Source organism: Equus asinus, chromosome 25 (assembly GCF_041296235.1).
Source record: "Equus asinus isolate D_3611 breed Donkey chromosome 25, EquAss-T2T_v2, whole genome shotgun sequence".
NCBI lineage: Eukaryota > Metazoa > Chordata > Mammalia > Perissodactyla > Equidae > Equus > Equus asinus.
In genome coordinates, this window is record NC_091814.1 from 11386362 (window position 1) to 11408263 (window position 21902).

The 21902-nt window shown below is 40.9% G+C and overlaps 2 protein-coding genes across 10 annotated transcripts in view; one reads left to right on the plus strand and one right to left on the minus strand.

Moving 5' to 3' along the window:
- GPR89A (G protein-coupled receptor 89A) overlaps nt 1-5144 on the plus strand; it is a 52190-nt gene extending 47046 nt beyond the window's left edge. Inside the window, exons 11-14 of one of the 4 annotated variants that reach the window (XM_014867040.3) lie at nt 1465-1560; nt 3268-3357; nt 4298-4363; nt 4507-5144. In XM_014867040.3, the coding sequence (XP_014722526.1) occupies nt 1465-1560; nt 3268-3357; nt 4298-4363; nt 4507-4713 (459 nt within the window). In that variant the 3' untranslated portion in view covers nt 4714-5144. The remainder of the gene's footprint in view (nt 1-1464; nt 1561-3267; nt 3358-4297; nt 4364-4506) is intronic. The other 3 variants (XM_014867041.3, XM_044758694.2, XM_070497791.1) reach the window with 3 other exon arrangements.
- Nucleotides 5145-5759: 615 nt separating this feature from the next.
- PDZK1 (PDZ domain containing 1) overlaps nt 5760-21902 on the minus strand; it is a 31976-nt gene continuing 15833 nt past the window's right edge. For 3 of the 6 annotated variants that reach the window (XM_070497785.1, XM_070497788.1, XM_070497787.1), the window contains 8 exons: nt 20284-20495; nt 19287-19536; nt 17389-17525; nt 16134-16329; nt 13559-13755; nt 8518-8742; nt 7568-7858; nt 5760-6233 (listed from right to left, as the gene is read on the minus strand). In XM_070497785.1, the coding sequence (XP_070353886.1) occupies nt 6180-6233; nt 7568-7858; nt 8518-8742; nt 13559-13755; nt 16134-16329; nt 17389-17525; nt 19287-19536; nt 20284-20493 (1560 nt within the window). In that variant the 5' untranslated portion in view covers nt 20494-20495 and the 3' untranslated portion in view covers nt 5760-6179. Of the gene's footprint in view, nt 6234-7567; nt 7859-8517; nt 8743-13558; nt 13756-16133; nt 16330-17388; nt 17526-19286; nt 19537-20283; nt 20522-21902 lie in introns of all 6 variants that reach the window. The other 3 variants (XM_070497786.1, XM_070497789.1, XM_070497790.1) reach the window with 1 other exon arrangement.

Genomic DNA, 21902 nt, shown 5'->3' on the forward strand with positions numbered 1-21902 from the left:
GTCAAGTTGGTTGATAATATTGTTAAAGTTTTCTATATCCTTACTGATTTTCTGCCTGCCTATCAATTAATGAGAGAAGGGTGTTGAAATTTCCAACTATTGCTGTGGGTTTGTCTATTGCTTTTTTTTTTTTTTTTCCAGATCTATCAGTTTTTACTTCATATATGTTAAAGCTCTGTTATTAGTACATTTAGGGTCATTATGTACCCTTTGTTGAAATGATCCTTTTATCATTATGAAATAACCCTTTTAATCCCTGGTAATATTTTTTGCTATGAAATCTGTTTTGTCTGATATTAATATAGACATTCCAGCTTTCTTTTGATTAGTATTAGCCTAATATATCTTTTTCTATTCTTTTACTTTTAACCTATTTGTATCTTTATGTTTAAAGTGGGTTTCTTGTAAGCAACATGTAGTTGGGTCTGGCTTTTTTATACAGTCTGACAGTCTCTGCCATTTAATTGGCATGGTTAGACTAGGAGTTAGCCATCTGCAACCCACAGGCCAAATCCAGCCACCACCTGCTTTTGTAAATAAAGTTTTGGAACACAGCCAAGCCCATTCGTCTATATATTATCTGTAGCTACTAGCACACTGCAGTGGCAGAGTTTCCCAATCCCTGGTTTAGACCATTTACATTTAACATAATTACTGATATGGTTGGGTTTAAAACAACGGTGTTGCTATTTGCTTTTTGTTTGTCCCATCTGTGCTTTCTTCTCTTATTCCTTATTTTTTTTTTGCCACCTTTTAGATTAATTGGGTATCTTTCATAATTCCATTTAATCTCCTTTGTTGGCTTGTTAGCTATAACTCTTTTTGTTATTTTAGTGATTGCTCTTAGAGCATTCAGAAATAACCACAGGGAATGACTTTGGAATTCCTTGATTCTCTTGCTCTGACTTCATCTATCAGAATATTACCTTTCTGGCTCCTGATAAATTAACGTGTATATGTCATAGCCTTCTTCCCCTTGACTCTTTACAGAAAAGATTGGGTAGATAGGGACTTTTGTTTACCTATATGTGAATGGCCAAGGTGGATTTCTTATATATGATTTGGATTGAGAGTAGAATTGCATTTTTAGGAACATCCACCTATAAGATATGTTGTGGTGATTAATTCATTATTTTAAATCATTTTTTTTAAAGATTCACACCTGAGATAGCAACTGTTGCCAGTCTTTTTTTTTTTCCTACTTTTTTCTCCCCAAATCCCCCCAGTACATAGTTGCATATTTTAGTTGTCGGTCCTTCTAGTTGTGGCATGTGGGACGCCACCTCAGCATGGCCTGACGAGCGGTGCTATGTCCTCACCCAGGATTTGAACTGGTGAAACTCTGGCTGCCAAAGCGGAGCACCTGAACTTAACCACTTGGCCATGGGGCCAGCCCCTAAATCACTTTTTGAAATAGTAAGTGATTACTGATATGCTCTAAGGTGAAGGTCTGTGTTTCTGCAGGCAACCATCAATATCGTTTTTGACCGAGTTGGGAAAACTGATCCCGTCACAAGAGGCATTGAGATCACTGTGAATTATCTTGGGATCCAATTTGATGTAAGAGTTGTATCAAGATTCTGGTTATGTTTCTTTCTATTTTATCTCCTATACATTACAATTGTTAAGATTCCACTTCCTTACTATAGGTACTTAATTCTGCTTTTGTTCTTCCCACTCTCCTCTGTATGTTTTGACGTATTCATATGCCAAATTTGTAAAGAGCATAAAACCATAAGTCATGACTGGTACTTATTTTTGTCGTGGATGCTGATTATTTCTACAGTTCTTCCTCTGCTTCTCTGTAGCCAGCTACCACTCACCAGTTTCTCCCTACCAAATATTCAGATGCTTTTCTCTGGGATATTTGATGAGATCTTCAAACACACAACTCACCTTTGACTCCTCTGGTAGAAAATTAACTACTAATTAGTGTTCCATGTTAGAACTGAAATGATTTCTGCTGTAAAAAATTATCTTTATCATTTAATTAATGTGGACTTTGAGCTAAAGATGGTAACTGTAACCTGTGCACAAATTTTTTTTAATCATCTCTCTACTGTTTTATAATACCACTGTCGTCAAACACACTCTTGTCCAATTTAAGTTTAATGTCTTTTTTTATAGAATAGTTTATTTTCCAGGTGTATATATATGGCCAGTGATTCTGGCTGATTAGCACTTTGGTAATAGGACCAATGTCATGTTCTTAGTCCCATGGGGGCCAGTTAGCTGTGCTGTGATTCTAGCCACAGACTGCATGCTACCACCCAGACATCCATCTCAGCTGGACACGCCTCTGGTAGGTAGAGAAAATAAAAATGAGCCTGAGCAAATTGAGCTCCAGGCCTTGAGAAACAGCTCAAAGCACACGTCTTTTTGATGACAGATCAATAGTGTATCCTTTTTCATGTAAAGGAGCGTAGTATCTATCCTTCAAGTGGTATATAAATTATACTCTAAAGGATGCTTCACTCTTGTTGCATATATGTTTTCCTCTTTTAAATTTTTTACTGGGCTGAATTTTTAGAAATGCTCTTTCTTACCAGAGGTTTCTGAAGCTATTAGTTACTGCATATATATATATATATATATTCTATCTATAATTCATCTATATACTCCATATTTCTTAATTCTGAATAACATCTTTTAGATGTTAGTAATAACAGCTCTCCCTCAGACACTTCTCAGACCTGAATCAAGCACAGGGTCCCAAAGCTGCCTCTCACTATGAAACAGTCTCACAGGAGAAAAAGGTATCAGCATGTGGTTCAAATGAAGGTCATCTATTGCCTAGACCATAGCTGAGAATGTTATATGTTCTTTTATTATAAAAAGAAAAATTCCTTAAAGTTGTAGGTGATCAGAGGACTGTTATTCGCAAATATTAAAAATAAGCAAGCTGCTATTTAGTTTTATTTTAATTCATGTTTTTCACTGAGTACATTGAAGCTGTATTAGCTTTAGCAAATATTAGCTTTTCTGATTTATTAGTGTTACTTTCATCCCTTCACTACACTTGCCTTTTTCTGTCCTTGAGTCTTGATTAGGTCTGCTAATTAAGATACTCACTGCAGTCTTCCTATTGATGTTTTAGTTGCCACTTAACACGGTTTCCTCCTTCCCTAAAAACTTTTTAAAAATCAGTTAGGGCATAATGAACTTCTCTCTCACAGTCACATAAGTGATCAGTATGCATCTTCTTAGCCTTCACATCTCTTTGAACAGAGATTTAACAGATATCTTTTTCTCTTATTATGGTGGCAGGTGAAGTTTTGGTCCCAACACATTTCCTTCATTCTGGTTGGAATAATCATTGTCACATCAATCAGAGGATTGCTGATCACTCTTACCAAGGTATGTTGTATCACAGAGTTAACAAGTACTTATTATTTGTTTAATTACATGTGGCACCATAAGATAATTTTACCTAAGATTTCTGCCTTCTGGAGATCTTAAACAGCAGTCACAAATATTTAAAAGACAGATATTTATACAACAGAATGAAAAAAGTTAAATACATAAATTGATGATGATCTATTTACATCATATACCAATCAGATAAGTACATTTACCAAAGGTCATAGAATGAGATCATGGTCTGTTGTGTTCACTGATATGGCCCCAGCATGAGAACAGAACCTGGTACGTGGTGGGTTCTCAGCAGATATTTGGAATGAATGAATGAGATAGCTATTTGAGGTTAGAAAAATAACTATAAGAGTCACTTGTAAGGAGGATACAGAAGTAGGAGAAGCAGAATGTTCAGCTGTTTTTTCTGATCAACATAGGAAGGCTTCCTGGAAGTAGACGGTGAGTCCTCACTGGTAGAAAAGGTAGGAATTTCAAGGTCCAAGAGTTGTTTGAATGAAAGGAGAGAAGAGGTTGGGAGGAGAAAAGAAGGGATCTCCAAGCATCTAGCACAATTTTGGAAAGAGCTCAGGAGCCTAATAACAATTTCAAGGGCTTGTAGTGGCCTGGAGTAATCTGTTTCAATATTTTATAGCGATGTTAAAGTCATATGTATCACGTAGTTTCTGAAAAGTTTGATAGCCATCAGAATCCTTTCATGTTATAATGTAGTACTTAAAACCACCAATTATCCCTATGGGAAAACTATAACTGGATCCATTTTTGGCAGTCTCGGTCTCTTCATTATAGCCTTAACCATATAAATTGTTCTATACAGGATTGTGGCATGGAAGAGACAATGAAATGTTAACCTTGCTGCTTAATGTTCTTGACATAGGAATCTAGCAGTACTGCATAAGTTCATCTCTCCTGTCTTTCTTGACAGTTCTTTTATGCCATCTCTAGCAGTAAGTCCTCCAATGTCATTGTCCTGCTATTAGCACAGATAATGGTAAGTTTAATGAATTAGCTTTATGTTTACAGCCGTAAAATACCAGAAATGTGTTTTATACTTTTAAATATTTTAACGTTTTCCTTTGACCTGTCCCTCACTGCATTCAAAGTGACTTGTAGATTAATTTGTTTGACTTACAGGGCATGTACTTTGTGTCCTCTGTACTGCTGATCCGAATGAGCATGCCTCTAGAATACCGCACCATAATCACCGAAGTCCTTGGAGAACTGCAGTTCAACTTCTATCACCGTTGGTTTGATGTGATCTTCCTTGTCAGTGCTCTCTCCAGCATACTGTTCCTCTATCTGGCTCACAAACAGGCACCAGAGAAGCATATGGCACCTTGAATCCGTGCCTGTTACAGACTGCTATAGGCTAGTGGTTTCAGGATTTGTATATAAAAGGGAAAAAATGGAGGGGACCAGGGCCTAACATTTTTAAACAAAGAAAATGCTGTGGTAGCATGTTCAGCCTCCAGCTTACACCTTCCTCATCAGATGATGATCATGAGTAGCATCAGCTAGAATGTGAGAGAGCAAAGTAACTCAAGCTAGTACTTAGCCAAGAGCATCCTGTGTAGGTTTGAGGCTGGTGCGGTGTGGGAGAGGCGGGTGGAAAAGTCACAAGAAACTAGGAGGGAAAATACACTGGAACTCTAGGGTAAGAGAAGTGTAAGGTAGCTGGGTGAAACACTTGGAATTTCTTAGTCAAGGTTCACATGGAGAAGTTTATGGCTTTCCCTTGAGATTGTCTGTCATTAAAATCAGAGATTGTAACACTTTGGCCTTAACTTCATTTTATCAAGGATAGCTCAGTATTATGCTTGTGTGATCTAACGTGAGTTGGTGTCCCACCCCCGCTCCCCCAACCCCAGCCCCATTAAAATAACCAAGAGGTTATCTGTTCTTTTCTGGGGAAGGGGTGGTGTGCGACTGAAATAGATCCTACCAACAGAGACTTCAAGTAAGTCACTTTTATTGATTTCCTTTTAACTTAGCATTATTTAAGACTTAACTTAGTATTATTAAGTATTAGTACATTCAATTCAGTGATGTCTCATTTTTCTCTTTCCATCTGCCCCTCATGCTGTGGGGTAAAACAATGAATAACTGTTAACTAGAAAAAGTCACTTTCCCATCCTGGAACTCAATTTCTTCATCTGTAAAAAGAAGATGTTGAAAATTTTACAGAATACTCGGAAATGCAATTTAAGAAAACCCTGAATTTTATTACCAGAAAGTCTCTTTTTATCAGTAAGATCTTATTCTGAATTTTATTGTGTTTTGGATTTCTAGAGGCAAAATGAAGGTTAAAGCATAAAAAGTTTACGAAAAACAAAAGCACGATTAAGGTTTATATCAGCTAACAAAGAAGTTTCGAGCATACTCAAAAGGGATTTATAATGGTATTTATTTTAGCAACTGCAATAGTCTTATAAAAGCATAATTTTAATAGGCTTATTTGCTCAGATACTTTAATTAGCAGCTCTCACATATACAGATTTATGAATCATCTTTGGTGCTCAAGGAGCCTATGGAAGTAAGAAATATCATCATACAGAGAAATATAGTTAAGTTGAAGCTTGAAAGAGATCACATGAAAAGAATCTGGCTCCTGCCTTAACTTTTCCTAAGTTGACCATAAATAAGCCATCTGCAATAGCTGCCCCTAAGACAATCACACATAATGAACTGGCTTCCAGAGGAGTTGTCTTCTAACAGAGACGGTAAACGGGTGGCAGCTCATTCCTTGGGAAAAGATTCCTATTAAATACCCAGAAACAGCTATCAGCCAAAGCCATTATTTGCTCTCATCACATCACTGTATCTTCAGAATTGGAAGAAGAATGAGAAGCTGTACTGTCAGCCTGTGCAAAAGAAAACAAAGGATCCATAAGTGGTAGAGTGTGAACATTAGGAGATGGACAGTCTATTCTAGAGTTGCATGACTTAATTCAGGGGGCACAGTCACTCACTAGAGGCCAGATGACCTGCATTCTACACTTGCTTTTGTTTTCAGCTTGCTGTTTGACACTAACAAGTTTCTTGATGTCTGTATATATTTCTTTTCTATAAAGCTAGCATAGTACTATAGTTGACTTCCTGTAGAAATGATAGAGAATTTTTAAAGACAACTAACTAGAATACTTTCTTTGTGAAGCAGTCCAGAGTAGAAGGTCAGTGGCTATTGTGTGTGCTATGGTCTGATATTTGTTGTTGTTCTTAGTGCCATTGGGTCGATTCTGACTACTAGTGACCCTGTGTACAACAGAGCAGAAGCCTGCACAGTCTTTTTGCACCATCCTTTCACTTTCCGCCATATCACACAATGCTCTGCTGCTATTCATAGGGTTTTGGTGGCCAGTTTTTCAGAAGTGGGTGGCCAGGTCCTTCTTCCTAGGCTGTCTTAGTCTGGAAGCTTCACTGAAACTTGTCCACCATGTTGACCCTGCTGGTATTTGAAATACTAGTGGCATAGTTTTCAGCATCACAGCAACACGCAGCTGCCACAGTATGACAACTGACAGACGGGTGGTATGGTTCCCTAACCAGGATACAAACCTGGGCCATGGCAGTGAGAGCACTGAATCTTAAACACTAGAATTTATACATAGAACCAGAACCAGAACCAGAATTTGTACATAGATAGTTTGATTCAGGTTCTTCTGGTGGTCCCCATTATAATTTTGATAAACTTCTTACTTTTTTTTTTTCTGAGGAAGTTTAGCCCTGAGCTAACTACTGCCAATCGTCCTCCTTTTGCTGAGGAAGACTGGCCCTGACCTAACATCCATGCCCATCTTCCTCTACTTTATATGTGGGACGCCTACCACAGCACGGCTTGACAATCAGCGCCATGTCCGTACCCAGGATCCGAACCAGCAAACCCCAGGCCGCAGAAGCAGAATGTGCGCACTTAACTGCTGCACCACCAGACTGGCCCCCTAAACTTCTTACTTTTACTTCTTGATCTATCAACTCTAGACAGTGACTGTCAACTCCATGCTATGAAAACTAAGAATTTTGTTATCCTTATGCTACTTCTTCTCCCCATGATAACTTGATTTGCTAGTTATCCTTACATTGTGATTTTCTAGTATTTTAGGAAATCTGTCGTAAACGTAGACATGAGGTGCACTTATTAAGGACTTTAGTATACTCTGGTAAGTTAGATCACTGAGAGAAATGTGTGACCACTCACTCGTTCTTTTGCCATGTGCAAGTCCTGCTCTGACTCCACCAGGGTTCCTTCTTTGGAATTGGGGGGGGCATCCAGTGGATCAGCCATGGAGGAAACAATAGGGATTTTCTTAGCCTGGAAATAATCGTAGGCCTTTTGTCCACAAACTAAGAGTGTGACATTCTTTCCACTGCTCTGGATTCTATCCACCACTTTCTCATAGGGTTCATCCAGCACATTAACCCCATCCACTTCAATGATGATATCCTCATCCTCCAGCCCAGCGAGGTCAGCAGGGCTGCCCTTCTGTACCTGTGAACAGAGAGGTTCTGAGTTATCACTTCCAAACACGAATAAGGGAATGTTAGACTAGTTTCCCTTTAAAGGAGAGATGAGGAATTTGAGATTTTATTCTTAACCGTGTTATTTCTTCTTGAGGTACAGAAGTTAAGAAAGGTGCTCTAATGCTTTTCTGCTTATGAAAGCAACAACTTCCATACTCAAATGAGTAGTGTTACAGTGGTTGAACATCATATATTATGTCTTCTGGGTTGAAGGCCTTAGATTTCATAAGTTCCCTTGAGAGCTCTAGGGATAGTCTTCTCACTGTCAGTCCCCACAGGGTAGGGGCATGAGGCCAAATGCACAGAGCAAACAAGTATCACTCCCAGTCAGAGTCGATAGTGACTGTCAACTAGAGTCATGTCAACTCACTGTGTTTATTTGATTTCAAAGTATCTAAAGGGAAAATTAGGTGAAACAGCTGTCTAAGAAACAAAAGATATGAGCTTAGGATGTACTAGTAGCTATCTAAAGGGTAAGGGACCACAAAAGCATTTATTTGAACCCAAGTGGGACCCTCAGTGTAGGCCTTCAATGTCACCTTTTTACTAAGCCATCAATAGGTGGGAAAAATTGACTCTCCTAATTGTGGCTGTGTTCATTGGGCTGCTGGAACCAGATTACCATACCTCTTTAATGAATGGTCCTGGCCGGCCCCGAATGGCATTTAAGTGAAAGCCATAGCCATTTTCACCTTTAACCAGCCTGCAGAGCTTAGGCTTATGATCTTCTACTTCCTCTGTAGTATCCAGACTCGAGACCTCCAGAGGAGCAGGAGGAGGAGCTGGAGCCTCCTTGACAGAACTATTAGGCAGTTCTTGACTTTGATAGTAGAGAAACGGAGAAAAATGAGCCTTTTGGAAGAAAAGGGAGAAAAACATTAAGTATGAGTAGTTACACATTATTAAACGTACTAGTTTAATTTACAAGGTGTCATACAAGTTCTGCTCTTCTAGATACGTCTGATTGTGGGCTGTAATATTTCTCTACTACCCCAACCACAAAAGGTATAAAGGAAAATTCAGCTTGGTTATGGAGTAATGTATATAAACATGTAAATAAATGCACATAAGCAGGTAAGTGCACACATTCCACTTCGGTGGCCCGGGGTTTGCCAGTTCAGATCCTGGGTGCAGATGTGTCACTGCGTGACAAGCCATGCTGTGGCAGGTGTCCCACATAGAAAGTAGAGGAAGATGGGCACAGAGGTTAGCTCAGGGCCAGTCTTCCTCAGCAAAAAGAGGAGGATTGGCAGCAGATGTTAGCTCAGGGCTAATCTTCCTCAAAAATAAATAAATAATAAATGCACATATATGTAAAATAAAAGCAGTACAGAATGTTGTACAAAAATGAGTCTAACCGAATTGCTAGTTTTTTCTGACTCCATGATACTGAGCAAGTCACTGAACAACCATAGGCCATCTCCCTGTTGGGAGATTACACACATTGAGTGACTTGACTAGTATTTCATGCAAAATAGGCTCCTGTGTCCCTTCCCCTTCCGTAAGGTGGGCTTCAGAGCTCCCTAAACACATTAGAGAGAGTGAAACAGTACTATTTTTATCACTCTCTGAAGTACACACAGTAAGTAATTAGGGGGAAGGGGGTGGGGGTGGTGGCTATCAGATGGTTACGTATGGTAACAAAAGTTAATTCCAATCATTTGCTACTTGCTTTCCCACTCCCCCTCCAGTCCTGCTCTCTGTTGTACTCAATTTATTTTACTATTTATTGTTATAACCATTAGCTGACACTTCTGTTATGCCAAACTTCTGACCATCTTTAAATACTTGTAATCCGTCTCAACTCCCAGACCATCCATGTAAAGAAGGATGGTCTTAAATATAGGAGAGGCAGAGAACGGGAAACAGGTGACTCATTTTTTTGTTATAGATTTAAGAGTTTAGCTGGCTATGGGTTTTAGTTGAGAGGGTTAAAAAGGTAGGTTGGGTATGGTAAGATCCTGGATTAGGAGTTAAATTGCTGCCCTTAAGTGTCCAGGATATTTGTTAGGCAATGAGTAGAAAATCAAGCAATCGAAGGTGAGTACAATGTGTGCTCTGTGCCAAATCATACTGTTCAGCAGCCTGGCTAAAATTAGATTTGGGGTCGTCTGGTTATCATCTACCTTACTAACCACAAGACCACATCTTCCTTTCTAAACGAGAATAGCACCAGCACAGAACCTCCTCGTTACCCAATTCAACTACCTTCAGCCCTTTCAGTGATATACTTGTAAATGTGCCTCATTTCTTTCTCTCTTTAAAATGTGGAAAATTATCAAAGTGACTCATTACATGCAAAAATACCTCTGACAGCACTACCCAAGCAAATCAACTGTATCTGACAGTCGCAGCCAATCTTGAGGCAAAGTACAATAACATTAGACACTTAATGAAATATTTTGGTGTCTAGTATGTGCCAGGAACTGTTACAGGTGTTTGTTTTATTCCCTGACAGATCTCAAAGATCCAATCCCTCCCTCCATGGGAACTGACCTATGGGAACTTACTTGGTAGGGGCAGGGGGGAGTTGAGGGAGGAAGAAGACACAGCAGGCATCTTTTTAGATCGAAGTTCTCTTTCATATTAACCAAAACATAAAAATTATAGTTAAATCATTCTGTCATAAGATTAGGAGTTGGAAAGGACTCAATGCCACAATCCCCTTTACAGCAGTCAGAGCAGTGACCCAACTTCTGTTTGACCTTTTTCACCAGCCGAGAGCTCACGGCTCTGCAGAAATGGCTCATGTTCTTGGCAGCTTCAGTTGTGCTTAAGCCAAAAGCTAGCCCCCGATAGCTTCTCTATTTGGTCAAGCCATGTCCCATAGAACATCTCAAAAATGAGTCTACTCCTTCTCACATGTAATAACCTTTCAAATTCTTTTATTTATATATATGTGTGTGTATCACATTTTTTTAAATCCATTCATCTGTCAGTGGACACTTGGGTTGATTCTATCTTTTGGCTATTGTGACTTAATTTGAGGCCAAACATATGGTCTATCCTGGAGAGTGTATCGTGTTCACTTGAGAAGAATGTGCAGTCTGTTCTTGGGTAGAGTGTGCTGTGCATGTCTGCTAGATCTAGTTGTTTGATTGTGTTGTGTGATTCAAGTCCTCTACTTCCTTCCTCCTCTTCTGTCTGGTGGTTCTAGCCATTATTGAGAGTGGCATATTGGAGTCTCCACCCATTACTGTAGAACTGTCTATTTCTCTCTTCAATTGTGTCAGTTTTTCTTTCATATATTTTTCCGACTTTATTGAGGTATAATTGACAAATAAAATTATATATATTCAAGGTGTACAACATGATTTGATATACACACACATTGTGAAATGATTACCACAATCAAGTTCGTTAACACATCCATCAGCTAACATAGTTACCACTTAGCCTTTCAAATTCTTTTTTTTTTTTAAGGTGCATAAGTGTGGTCTTTATTTTATTTTATTTTATTTTATTTTATTTTATTTTATTTTTTTGGTGTGGAAGATTGGCCTTGAGCTAACATGTGTTGCCAATCTTCCTCTTTTTGCTTGAGGAACATGGTCCCTGAGCTAACATCCAGGCCAATCTTCCTCTACTTTCTATATGGAATGCTGCCACAGCATGGCTTGATGAGAAGTGTGTAGGTTCACACCCAGGATCTGAGCCTATGAACCCCAGGCCACCAAAGCAGAGCACACGAACTTAACCACTACACCACCAGGCCAGCCTCTCAAATTCTTAAAGATGTTCTTTCTTCCCCCAAATCTATGCTTATTCAAGCTAAGTACTCACATGGTGTCTTCCAAAACCTCTGCCTTGCTTACCTTTCTTGTCACTGCCCTTCCTAAAGTGAGGTTCTCAGAACGGAGCACAATATTAATTTAGCAAACAGAACATTTATATGTGCCAAGCATTATTCTGAATGCTCTAAATACTAACTCATTTAACCCTCATAGTTACCCTTCACAGTAGTTACCCACATCTTACAACTGAGGAAACTGAGGCACAAAGAAGGTACCTTGCCCAAGATTACATTTTCTAGTAATCGCAAGTATGGTCTGACCAACTCAGTGCAGTAATACGATTGTCTGCAAAAGCCAAGTGTAAATTAATGTAACTGTAAATTTGCCTTTTTTGGATGGGGGCAGCTACTTAGAGTATCATCAAGTTTCTTGTCTTTTTCTGTCGTCGTCAAATCAGGTCTCACATTTAGTATTCATACAGTTGTTTTTAAGTTAATGTACTCCTTAAAGTTTTTTCCTGTTTAAACTTAAACTTATTAGTTTTTATTATTCTTTCTACCCTGACTAAGATATTTTAAATATTAATTATACTCTCTAGTAAATTAATTATCCATCAGCACATTAAGTCATCTGTGTGATTAGGTATGTTAAATATGTTTTCCATGTCTCCATCCAAATTTGGTAATAAATTAACTTGGATAGGAACAAGTGGCATGCCATTAGAGATGTCTGTTCAGGTTGACATTGTTCCAATAGCAAGTATTCTTTAGGTATGGTTGCTCAGCTAACTAAAAACCCATTAATTTTTCTGTCGTCCAGTTCACTCTTTAATCTTCTTTACACAAATATCTTGAAACATCTAATCAAAATGTTGTGCTGAGAGGGAGTTTGGTATAATGAATTGAGTCTAAGAACTTGGGTTCAAATTCTGGCTTCAGTCTTTACTTAAGCGGGGTGACTTCAGCAAATCACTTAATCTCTCTGACCTTCAGAGTCCTAATCTATGGGGCCAGCCCAGTGGCGTAGTGGTTAAGTTTGCCTGCTCCACTTCAGTGGCTGGGGTTCGCAGGTTTGGATCCCAGGCGTGGACCTACACACTGCTCATCAAGCCATGCTGTGGTGGCATCCCACATACAAAATAGAGGAAGATTGGCAATAGATGTTAGCTCAAGGCCAATCTTCCTCACCAAAAAATAAATAAATAAAAAATAAAAAGAGGCAAATACCACTACCACCTCCCATAATATTGCTCCCTCTGTATCATTTATATACCACTGGATGTTTCTCTTATTGTATATCACATAGAACACTTTGTTCATCTTTGTGACCAACACTTAGCAAGGCAGATGGTATGTAGAAGGCCTTCAAATGTCTGTTAGGTTAGATTCAACCTCAGTTCTTGTGATAAAATAAAAGTATTATAAAAACCTTAAAATATGCACGTAATAACTGTTATGATTAGGAGTTGTTGAGAGGAAATAATGTTAGTTTGACACAACCTGGTTTTGGTGAATCTGTGTATCTACCCCCTTGCTAAGGGTTTATAAACTGTTTAGTAATCCTTCTAGGCTTTTACATGAGATTGATGGAAATTACTAGTCTGTCGTTTAAAATTCAGTTGTTGCCTACTTGGTAAAGTTAAGGCTACATCTGCCTTTTTCCAGGCTGCTGTTCTCCATAGATTTTTTCCAAATTATCAAAAGTAATTCTGCAGTTATATTTGCAAATTCTTTCAAAGTCTCAAATCTAAGGGCTTAATTATGTACCACTTGGCATTCTCTCATCACTGCCAATTTGAGCTTCTCTTCAGCCTTAATGCTGATCATTATGCCCCTTCAAGTTTGAAGATCAAAGTGGTAACTTAACCAAAGTCTGGTGGCATGAGTGAATGGATCCAACCTGAGTACGTGAATATGTGACTTTGTACCACTTACCAGTCTGTATATGTTGTCTGTCTCCTTGTCCACCACCAGCAGTGAGGTCTGCTCCCCACCCTTTCTGATCATCTCCACCACGCTGTCATGATCCAGGGACTCCACAGACTCGCCATTGACAGCAACTACCAGGTCATTGTGCTTCAAGCCAGCCTCCTCTGCTGGACTTCCGGAATCTATATCCTTGATGATTTGACCTACCCACCCCCGCCAAAAAATAAATAAAATTATCAGAAAGCCCCCTAAAAAAACAAACTTGGATTTCTGGTGGAGTCAAGACCCTGACACAATAGATATAAAAGGCATGCTGAGCACAGCTGCTGTCCCTCCTCCTGGCATCCCAGCCTATAAATATCCTACCCTGCCTTTTTCCCTGCTCAGAACTCACTTCGGGAATAAATCCAACTGTTAACAATAAAAGAGTCTTTCAAAAAGGATCATGTTGATACTAAAGGTATCTGCCAATTCGATCTCGACAAATAAGCATGCTAAGCATTAAAGGTCAGCAAGTTCCCAGGAAGTCAGTGGGCATACTTGTATCTGTACATCTTATCTAGAAGCTAAGCCATAAAAAACGGGGAAGGGAAGAATGAAGAACAAAACCGAAGAATTCAGACCCTAGGGAACCCGCACTGGTATTGTAGCAATTGGTTTTGTTCAATTATGAATATGTTTATGTATGCGTGCCTCAAGGATATGTCTTTGGCCTTCTTTTCCTGACTTAACCTACCTTCACCAGATGGCTCCAGATCTCTCATGCTTTTTTTGTCCCTCACACTGTTTTAACAAGCTCCAGTTTCACTTTTCTAGCTAGCTGCTGGACACCTCCAACCGGATATCACATAGGTCCCTCAAATGTAATGTATTCAAACCAAAAGTCATCTTTGCCCATCTCCCGCATCCCAAGCCTCTCCTCTTAGTCACTTGTTATTGGAGTGCTGTCTCTCCCCTCAGTGAGTGACACTTAGCAACTGAGTCGTCCTCAGCATCCATTCCCCATATCTAATCAACTAAGTCCTTCGATGCTGCCTTGATATTTGACACATCTCCTTTTCTCTAGTCCCACCTTTCCTTTACCCTAAATGCAGTTTGTATTAGTTCCTGCCTAGAATTCTACCTAAACTACTACACCACCTTCCCAGTTGCTCTCCTTGTCCCTAATCCTCGCCTTCTCCAATACAGATCTGCCTTCAGATTCATCTGGATGCAGTGTCTGACCAAGTCACTCCCCAGTGCAACAGCATGAGCATGGGTTTTGGAACTAAACAGACCTGAGTTTGACCCCAGTTATACCACAGCTGTCTGACCTTATGTAATTACTGTGTCTTCTCCAATCCCTCAATTTCAGCAATTCTTCTTCCAGAATTATGAGGAGTAATTGAGATGTGTAAAGCACCCGAAGACACTGTAGGCTTAATTTTTTCTTCTCTCTCACACTGCTCCAAAAGCTTTTTAACTCTGCATTGGCTATAGAACTAAGTCCAAACTCCCTAACCTGGCATTAAAGGCCCTTCATCATTTCTTTCCAATCCACCTTTCTAACTGGGTGTCCTTGTGCTACACATTAGACACTGATCAAACTGTGTCTGTGTTTCCTGCTTTGGTTGCACAAATCCTATCTTCCTGGGATGGCCTTCCTTGTGCCCACTCCATCTACTTGTCCAAATTCTATTCATATGATAAAGCCTGAACTCAAGTGCCCCCTCCACTATGAGGCCTTCCAGTTCCTTTTTAGTGAGAAAAGCTTGCTCCAACCTTGAATTCCCACAGGACTCATCTACCCCTGTATTAAGGTGCTTCTCACCATCTACCTTCAGTTATGGACATAATGTGACTTAGCTCCTTTACTAGATGGGGGGCTCCTTGATTGAAGAATTCCTGTCTGATTCACTTGATATTCTCAAAGGCCCCGAGGATGTTTTTACATAATATGAACCAAGTTAGTATTTGATGAATTAATGTGAACATATATAATGAAAAGAAAATAGCAACTTCCGGGTAAATAACAGTTTGCATGGCCTGAAGCTAACATTCTTTTATATATTCATCTTCTCTAGGAGGACCTTGGTTCTTTCCTTGTTGAGTTATAAGGAATCAGAAAGACCTCTGAGTCTGTTTGAGTCCCAGATCCAACCCACACCTCCGCCTCGGATCTAGTGGTGTGCTGAGCTGGCTCCTTCTAGTTAATGAGAACCAATTCTGTGCAGTGCTTACAGATTTGCATTCTGTGACATCATGTTGTTAGCTTGAAATCAGACATGGTGAGAGTATTTATACCACAAAAGTCAACAGATGCCAAAAATTAGGGCTGTTTTCTTTTTTCCAGAGATCCAATTTACCAGCATACTACTGCCCAGATCCCAAATTCTGCCTTATCATTCTGCTCTGGAAACCTTGGGATGCCCATCATCAGGCCCCATGTGACATGGAAACTGACCCAGCTGTGCTTCCTAGATGCTTACTATGCCCCTCATGCATCTGTTGCAGAGTTGGGGGATCTAATGGAACTCAAGCCAGACTAGGATGAAGAACTAGATGGTCACGCTGCCAAGTTCTCTGCTCTCCAGTGCCTTACCTTTCTGTTCTGCGCCTGCCCTCAGATAGAAACCATAGCCATTGCTTCCCTTCTTCATCTCCACAACCCGGGGCTGGTGTGGTAGCAATTTCAAACTGGCTGTTTCTCTCTTGAATTTTATCTTCTGCTCATTATGGCGCTTGTCAGTTTCTTTGTCCACCAGCAGGAACATGACACGGCTTCCTGACTTCTTCACCTGCAGCAGCACACACAGGTGAAGACCAACATAATCTCCAAGAATGATGCTGGGAAATAGAAGAGTTTCTATATAGAGGCACAGTATCTAGATTCAACAGCAAATATGGGATGTAAGGCCGGAGTTTAAGCTGTTACACGATCTCCTACCACCTCACTGGTATTTATCTACCTGCACTTCCACAGTTATTGTTTTCCCTTTGTGAAGTATGACCTCACCCACACAGAGGCTAACTGAACCCAAATGAGAGCTGGAGTCTAGAAAACCCAGAAAGGTACTTAGGTGAAGGCTCGAAAAGGAGTTTGGAAAAGAAAAGAACATAAAGGTCTACTTGGAAAGATCATTCTACCAAGAGAAGATAAGGTTGGTCACTTTTCAAGGTTCCATATGACCTCAAAGGAAAACCTCAGAGAATTTTCCGTGTGTCGTGCAACCATGTAGGACATCAGATTTGAGGTACAGGCCTTCCAGTACTCCCCATGTGTGGTTCTATATTCACTACCACATTGGTTATCTTCCGGCTTGTATTTAAAACATTTTAGTAACAGTGGCTCAACAGTGAACTTCATATAAATTCAGAGGGGTCTCCCAATCAAACATAAATAAGATCCAAAAGATAAAGTTAATGGGTGTTGCCTGGTGGCATAGTAGTTAAGTTAGTATGCTCTGCTTCTGACGGCCTGGGGTTTGCAGGTTCGCATCTCGGGTGTGGACCTACACACTGCTCATCAAGCCGTGTGGCGGCGTCCCACATACGAAAAATAGAGGAAGATTGGCACAGATGTTAGCTCAGGGCCAATCTTCCTCACCAAAGGAAAAAAAAAAAAGATAGTTCTTTAGAACACTTCTTCAAGATAATGTGAAACTAGCAAAGGCCTTACTCCAAAACCCCATGGTAACACTGCTTACATGACTAGTGAGTCTGTTCGCTCTTAATACAAAGGAGCAACTTACCACTTTTATATTCCTACCATCAGAAACTACCACTCTTGTCTTCCTCTCACTTCCATTAAGAGTAGAGTGAAAGTAAGGTAAGAAAAGCACCCCCTTGGGATATACCTTTTCAACCACTTCCTCATGACTGGCATCTTCTACATTCTCTCCATTCACTTCAATCAAGTGATCATCATCCAGGACACCAGCTTTCATAGCCACACTTTGAGGTATAATATCAGTCATATACACTCCCTTTTTACCTGAAAGAGAGCCAGAGGTGGACAAGTGTTTCAACTCCATTACACAGGAAGTCCAACAGTAAAGGGTTTTCTCCCAATAATGTAAAATTAGAATTTCCAATTTTAGGGGTAACTCAAACAGACTTTGGCTTCTGATCTAGAACAACAATTTTAGCTTCTAGCACAAAGTTTGACAGCCATTACTCAGTTGGTTTTTGTTGATTTGAATAGAATTTCTGAGCCCAACTAAATTCAAGGAAGGAATCTCAGGTGGCACTGGCCTCTTGAACCAGAAAGCACCCAACTCTGCTCGTGCTGCGTCACCCTGTTAGTCTCCCTTCCTTTCTTTGTAGAGTTAGGAGGCATCCACTCCATTCTGTCTTTAATTGGTACTATCACCAACCCTCACACACCGATGGAGTCAATAAATCTCACCGATGGAGGCTAACGAGGACAGAGGCACAGGAGGGAGATGAAAGCATACACACTTACGATCAGTCTGGGGTGGGCTTGTACTGGTGTAGGTGGCATGATTTAGGTGCTGCTTAAAGAAATGCTGTCAATTCTTGCAAGATATTAATATTTCAGTCTAGCAAAGGGCTGCTGTATAGTGACTAGATAAATCATTTGTAAGGAATAACAGTAACTTAAACTCTGCTTTCTTAAACATTTAACATTTCTCCTGTTACTTTGCTATATAATTTTCATGAAGGAAACATTTTCTTCATAAAGCTAACCTAAACCATTCACATGTACAGTAGCACAAGACCAAATGAATAGAATCTGAATTACTTTCTTTTTTTACCATTTTACTGATAACGGCCTTCTCAGAAATGCCAAGCTTCCTTTGACCATCTACGTCATTGTATTTGATAACTGACAAACTTGAGAAATACTTTTTATAGCTAGTTTACATCTCTTGCTACAGGTTAAATGAGCCTTGGAAACAATTTTATGTTTTCCAATGGTCTGCTCTTTATCACTTAACCAAATTATGACCTACCCCCAGTGCCTCTCCAGTACCAGAAAGAACACGGGAGGGGCAACATTGGAGGTAGAACCAGCAGACTAACACAGCTTCCGTGGTTCCAGCATCGGTCCCAGAGAAACCATTACAGAACCGTGGTCAACTGAGCACAAGTCAGCCTGCACCTCTGAAATTCTACAAACAGAACTTCGTCTTCCTGGTGGGGTCGGGGTTTTTCAAATCACTATGTACCTCTCAGCTGGAGGTCAGAACAGTTAAGGCCTGGCCACAGCTGAGAATACTATTTAAATGTCAAGAGGGTGGGGAGTTTTACAGCGTCCTCAGCAACTATGACAGTGTCCGACACATCAGTAGGTGCTCAAGAATTTGTTAAATAAATGAATGGCACCTGAGTACTCTGAGAGATGAAAAGAGATATCCTTCTTACTCAAAGTAGCTATTATGAAGAGCCTCCTTTTTCTCACCCCTTATTCCTCAAGATCCCGTCCACCCTCACCTTAAGGAAGCTACAAAAGAATAACAAAGAAGCATCAACCCTCTAACCATCTGGCCTCAAAGGCTCAGCCTAACAAACACTGGCGGACAGGAATGTCCAGTGCCCCACATGCCCATGCTGCTGTCCTATGTGCTGATTCCCGGTTACACAATTGTGCAGGGCCAGGGAGGCAGGGAGAGAGAAAGAAGCTGCTGTTGGATATCCATAGCAACTGAAAAGTTAGTCAAAGAAGACATTAACCGATAACAATATCTTTCTTCTGGAAAGCTGGTTGTCCATACCCCACCCTCAAGCTCACCTTGGACAGTTTTCAGAGAGAAGCCATAGCTGCTCCCCTCCTTCACCAGGTAGCAGAGCCGTGGCTGGGTCCAAGTCTGTGCTTCTCCATTCATCACAGGGGGCAGTTTCTTATCATTCAAACTTGGTTCCTTCCGACTTTGACCCAACTCTTTCAAGTCTACCTGTTTTTTCATGGCTTTCTCGTAGGAATCCCCATCTAGAACTAGTAAAGTCACTGAATTCCCACTCTTTCTGACCAGATCCACAACCTAGGAGGAAGAAAGAAAAAGGTAACTTTAGCCAATAACCCTCTATCAACCACCATAGGGGATGCTCATTATCTGGCTCTGGAGATTCTCATAGCTGACGGCCGACATGCAAATAGTCAGCAGATAGTGCCCCAGCCATCTCTGCCCCAATCCTCCCGATATCTAGGTGCAGATTAGTCTGGGCCCCTAGCACTGTTGGAACCTAGAGCACGGCCCAACCCCAGTTCAGGGGACCCATAAAAGGACTTGTCCCTTCTAGGGATGACTGCTGCCCTCCAGGACAACAGGTCCTCCTGGGTCTATGGAGAAGGCATGGTGTAGTGAAAAGAACGCCCACTCGGAGGCAAGCAGAGTTGGCATAAGGTCAGACACTCCCATATGTTCACTGCATGAACTATTAGCAAGCAATGTCATCTGAGCCTCCATCTCCTCACCTATAAGATGGTAATATATACCTCATGGGTTGTGATGAGGATTTAACAAAATAATGACTATGAAATTGCCTAGCATAGTCTCATAGCAAACATGCAATGCATATTAGAGCTGACACCATTCAAATCTGGGAATAATTTTACAGTTCTTGGTTAGTTGTAGGAAACTTGATTAGCCAGCAGAAAGTACAGCTATAAATATGTCCTGCCTTGCCAGTGGCAGCCAGAAAAGCTCCAATGACCCCAAAAGCTATAATCAGCAGAGATGTAGGGGCTAAAGAGATATTGGAAGAAGAATCTCAAATGTCCCATCCACCTGCATATGCTCTTCCTTGTCCACAAAGATGCCATTGATCCTAAGAACTCTGTCTCCATCCTGGAGGCCAGCCTTCTCTGCCGGGCTACCCTTCTCAATCACCCGAACCAGGTGGCCATCAGTGTCCTTCTCAATTCGCAGGAAGAAGCCATAGCTTTGTCCTTCTTGTTTGGACAGCGTACATTCTCGGGGGTTGAAAGTGGAGGCCATTTCTGTGATGAAAAACAAGTGGATAAACCTGTGGGAAAGGAAATCTAATTGGAGTGAGAACGCTGTCCTCCATCTCCTGTAATTCTGTTCTTCCAGTCACACCAAATCTAGACCTGTGGGTGGCAACATTGGGGTGTAGGAGGCCACCTCCCAGTGGCCCACTTGCTGAGATTTCCAAATCTATTTCACCAACAATGACCTTTTTACTTGAGTTTCAGACTCATGTACTCAGCTGGGTACTGCACACGGATGCTTCAACTTCAGTAGCTTCAAAACCAAATTTCTCTTTGTCCCTTGACCTAAAGAAATTAGGTCCAAATACATGACCTAAAAATTTTAATAAAATACAGGTCCACTTTCATTCAAATATTTGGAGAGCCTGCCAAGTTTTAGGCACTGAGGATAAATCTGTGGACAAGACAGACCCATACTTTGCCTCTCATATCAGGGGGAACATATTTTTACAATAACATGTGGTGAATGATCTGCAGGGAAGAATAGAGTGATAAGGGAGACTATAACAAGGGTCTGGGGAGTAGGGGATGGGGTGGGAAAAATTAAGAATGGCTTCCTGGAGGAATGACTTTCCCAAGACCTGAAGGATTAGTAAGAGTCAGGTGAGGTAGGACAGGATAAGGAAGACCTCAAACAATTAAAAACAGAGAAATCAGGCCTCGCAACTGGCCCAATACATTGGAGATGTGATAGAAAAGTGACTTTCCAGGACGCTGAAGTTCTAGTCAGAGCTAAGCAGGGATGCAGGATAGAGACAGGATTCTGTGGCCAACTCAGCTCCTCCCTCCCGAAGCAGCTTCTGTTTCCAACCATCCTGCCTCTCCTGTTGCCCCACTGCAGGAGCAACATCCTGGGCCACAGGAGGAGGGCAGGAAGTGTGAAAACCAACAGCTGGGACTTCGGCACCCAGTTATTAAGAGGAAGACTCTTGTTAGTGTCCCCAACCCCTCCTGGCTTAAGCTTTTGCTTTCATAGGAGAATAAGAATGGAGGCCAGAACTGCTGATGTAAGGCTGAGGCCCAAGAGCAGAAGACTGGACACGGCTGGTTAAACTGTCTGCAGGGCAAGCCCTTGTCACAGTTCCCTGCCAGTAAATCAGAGAATAAACCGTCTGTCCCTTCCCTCCTGGAGGAACAGGAACAGATGACCACACACGATATGGGGGTGGAGGGTGGAGCAGAGACAATAAAGTGCTCCAGGCTCCCTAGAAGCCATGCCATCGTGATTCGAGATAGCCATCTCTGACCTTCATGCCCAGAGAGACGTCCGGTACCAACCGGGCAGGAAGCCTCCCACTGCCTGATGACTTGGCCTTTTCAAGTCTTAGCAGAGTGTGGCAACCACAACACCAGCGGCATGAATGACTAAGCAGCTAAGAAAACAAGAAACAAATA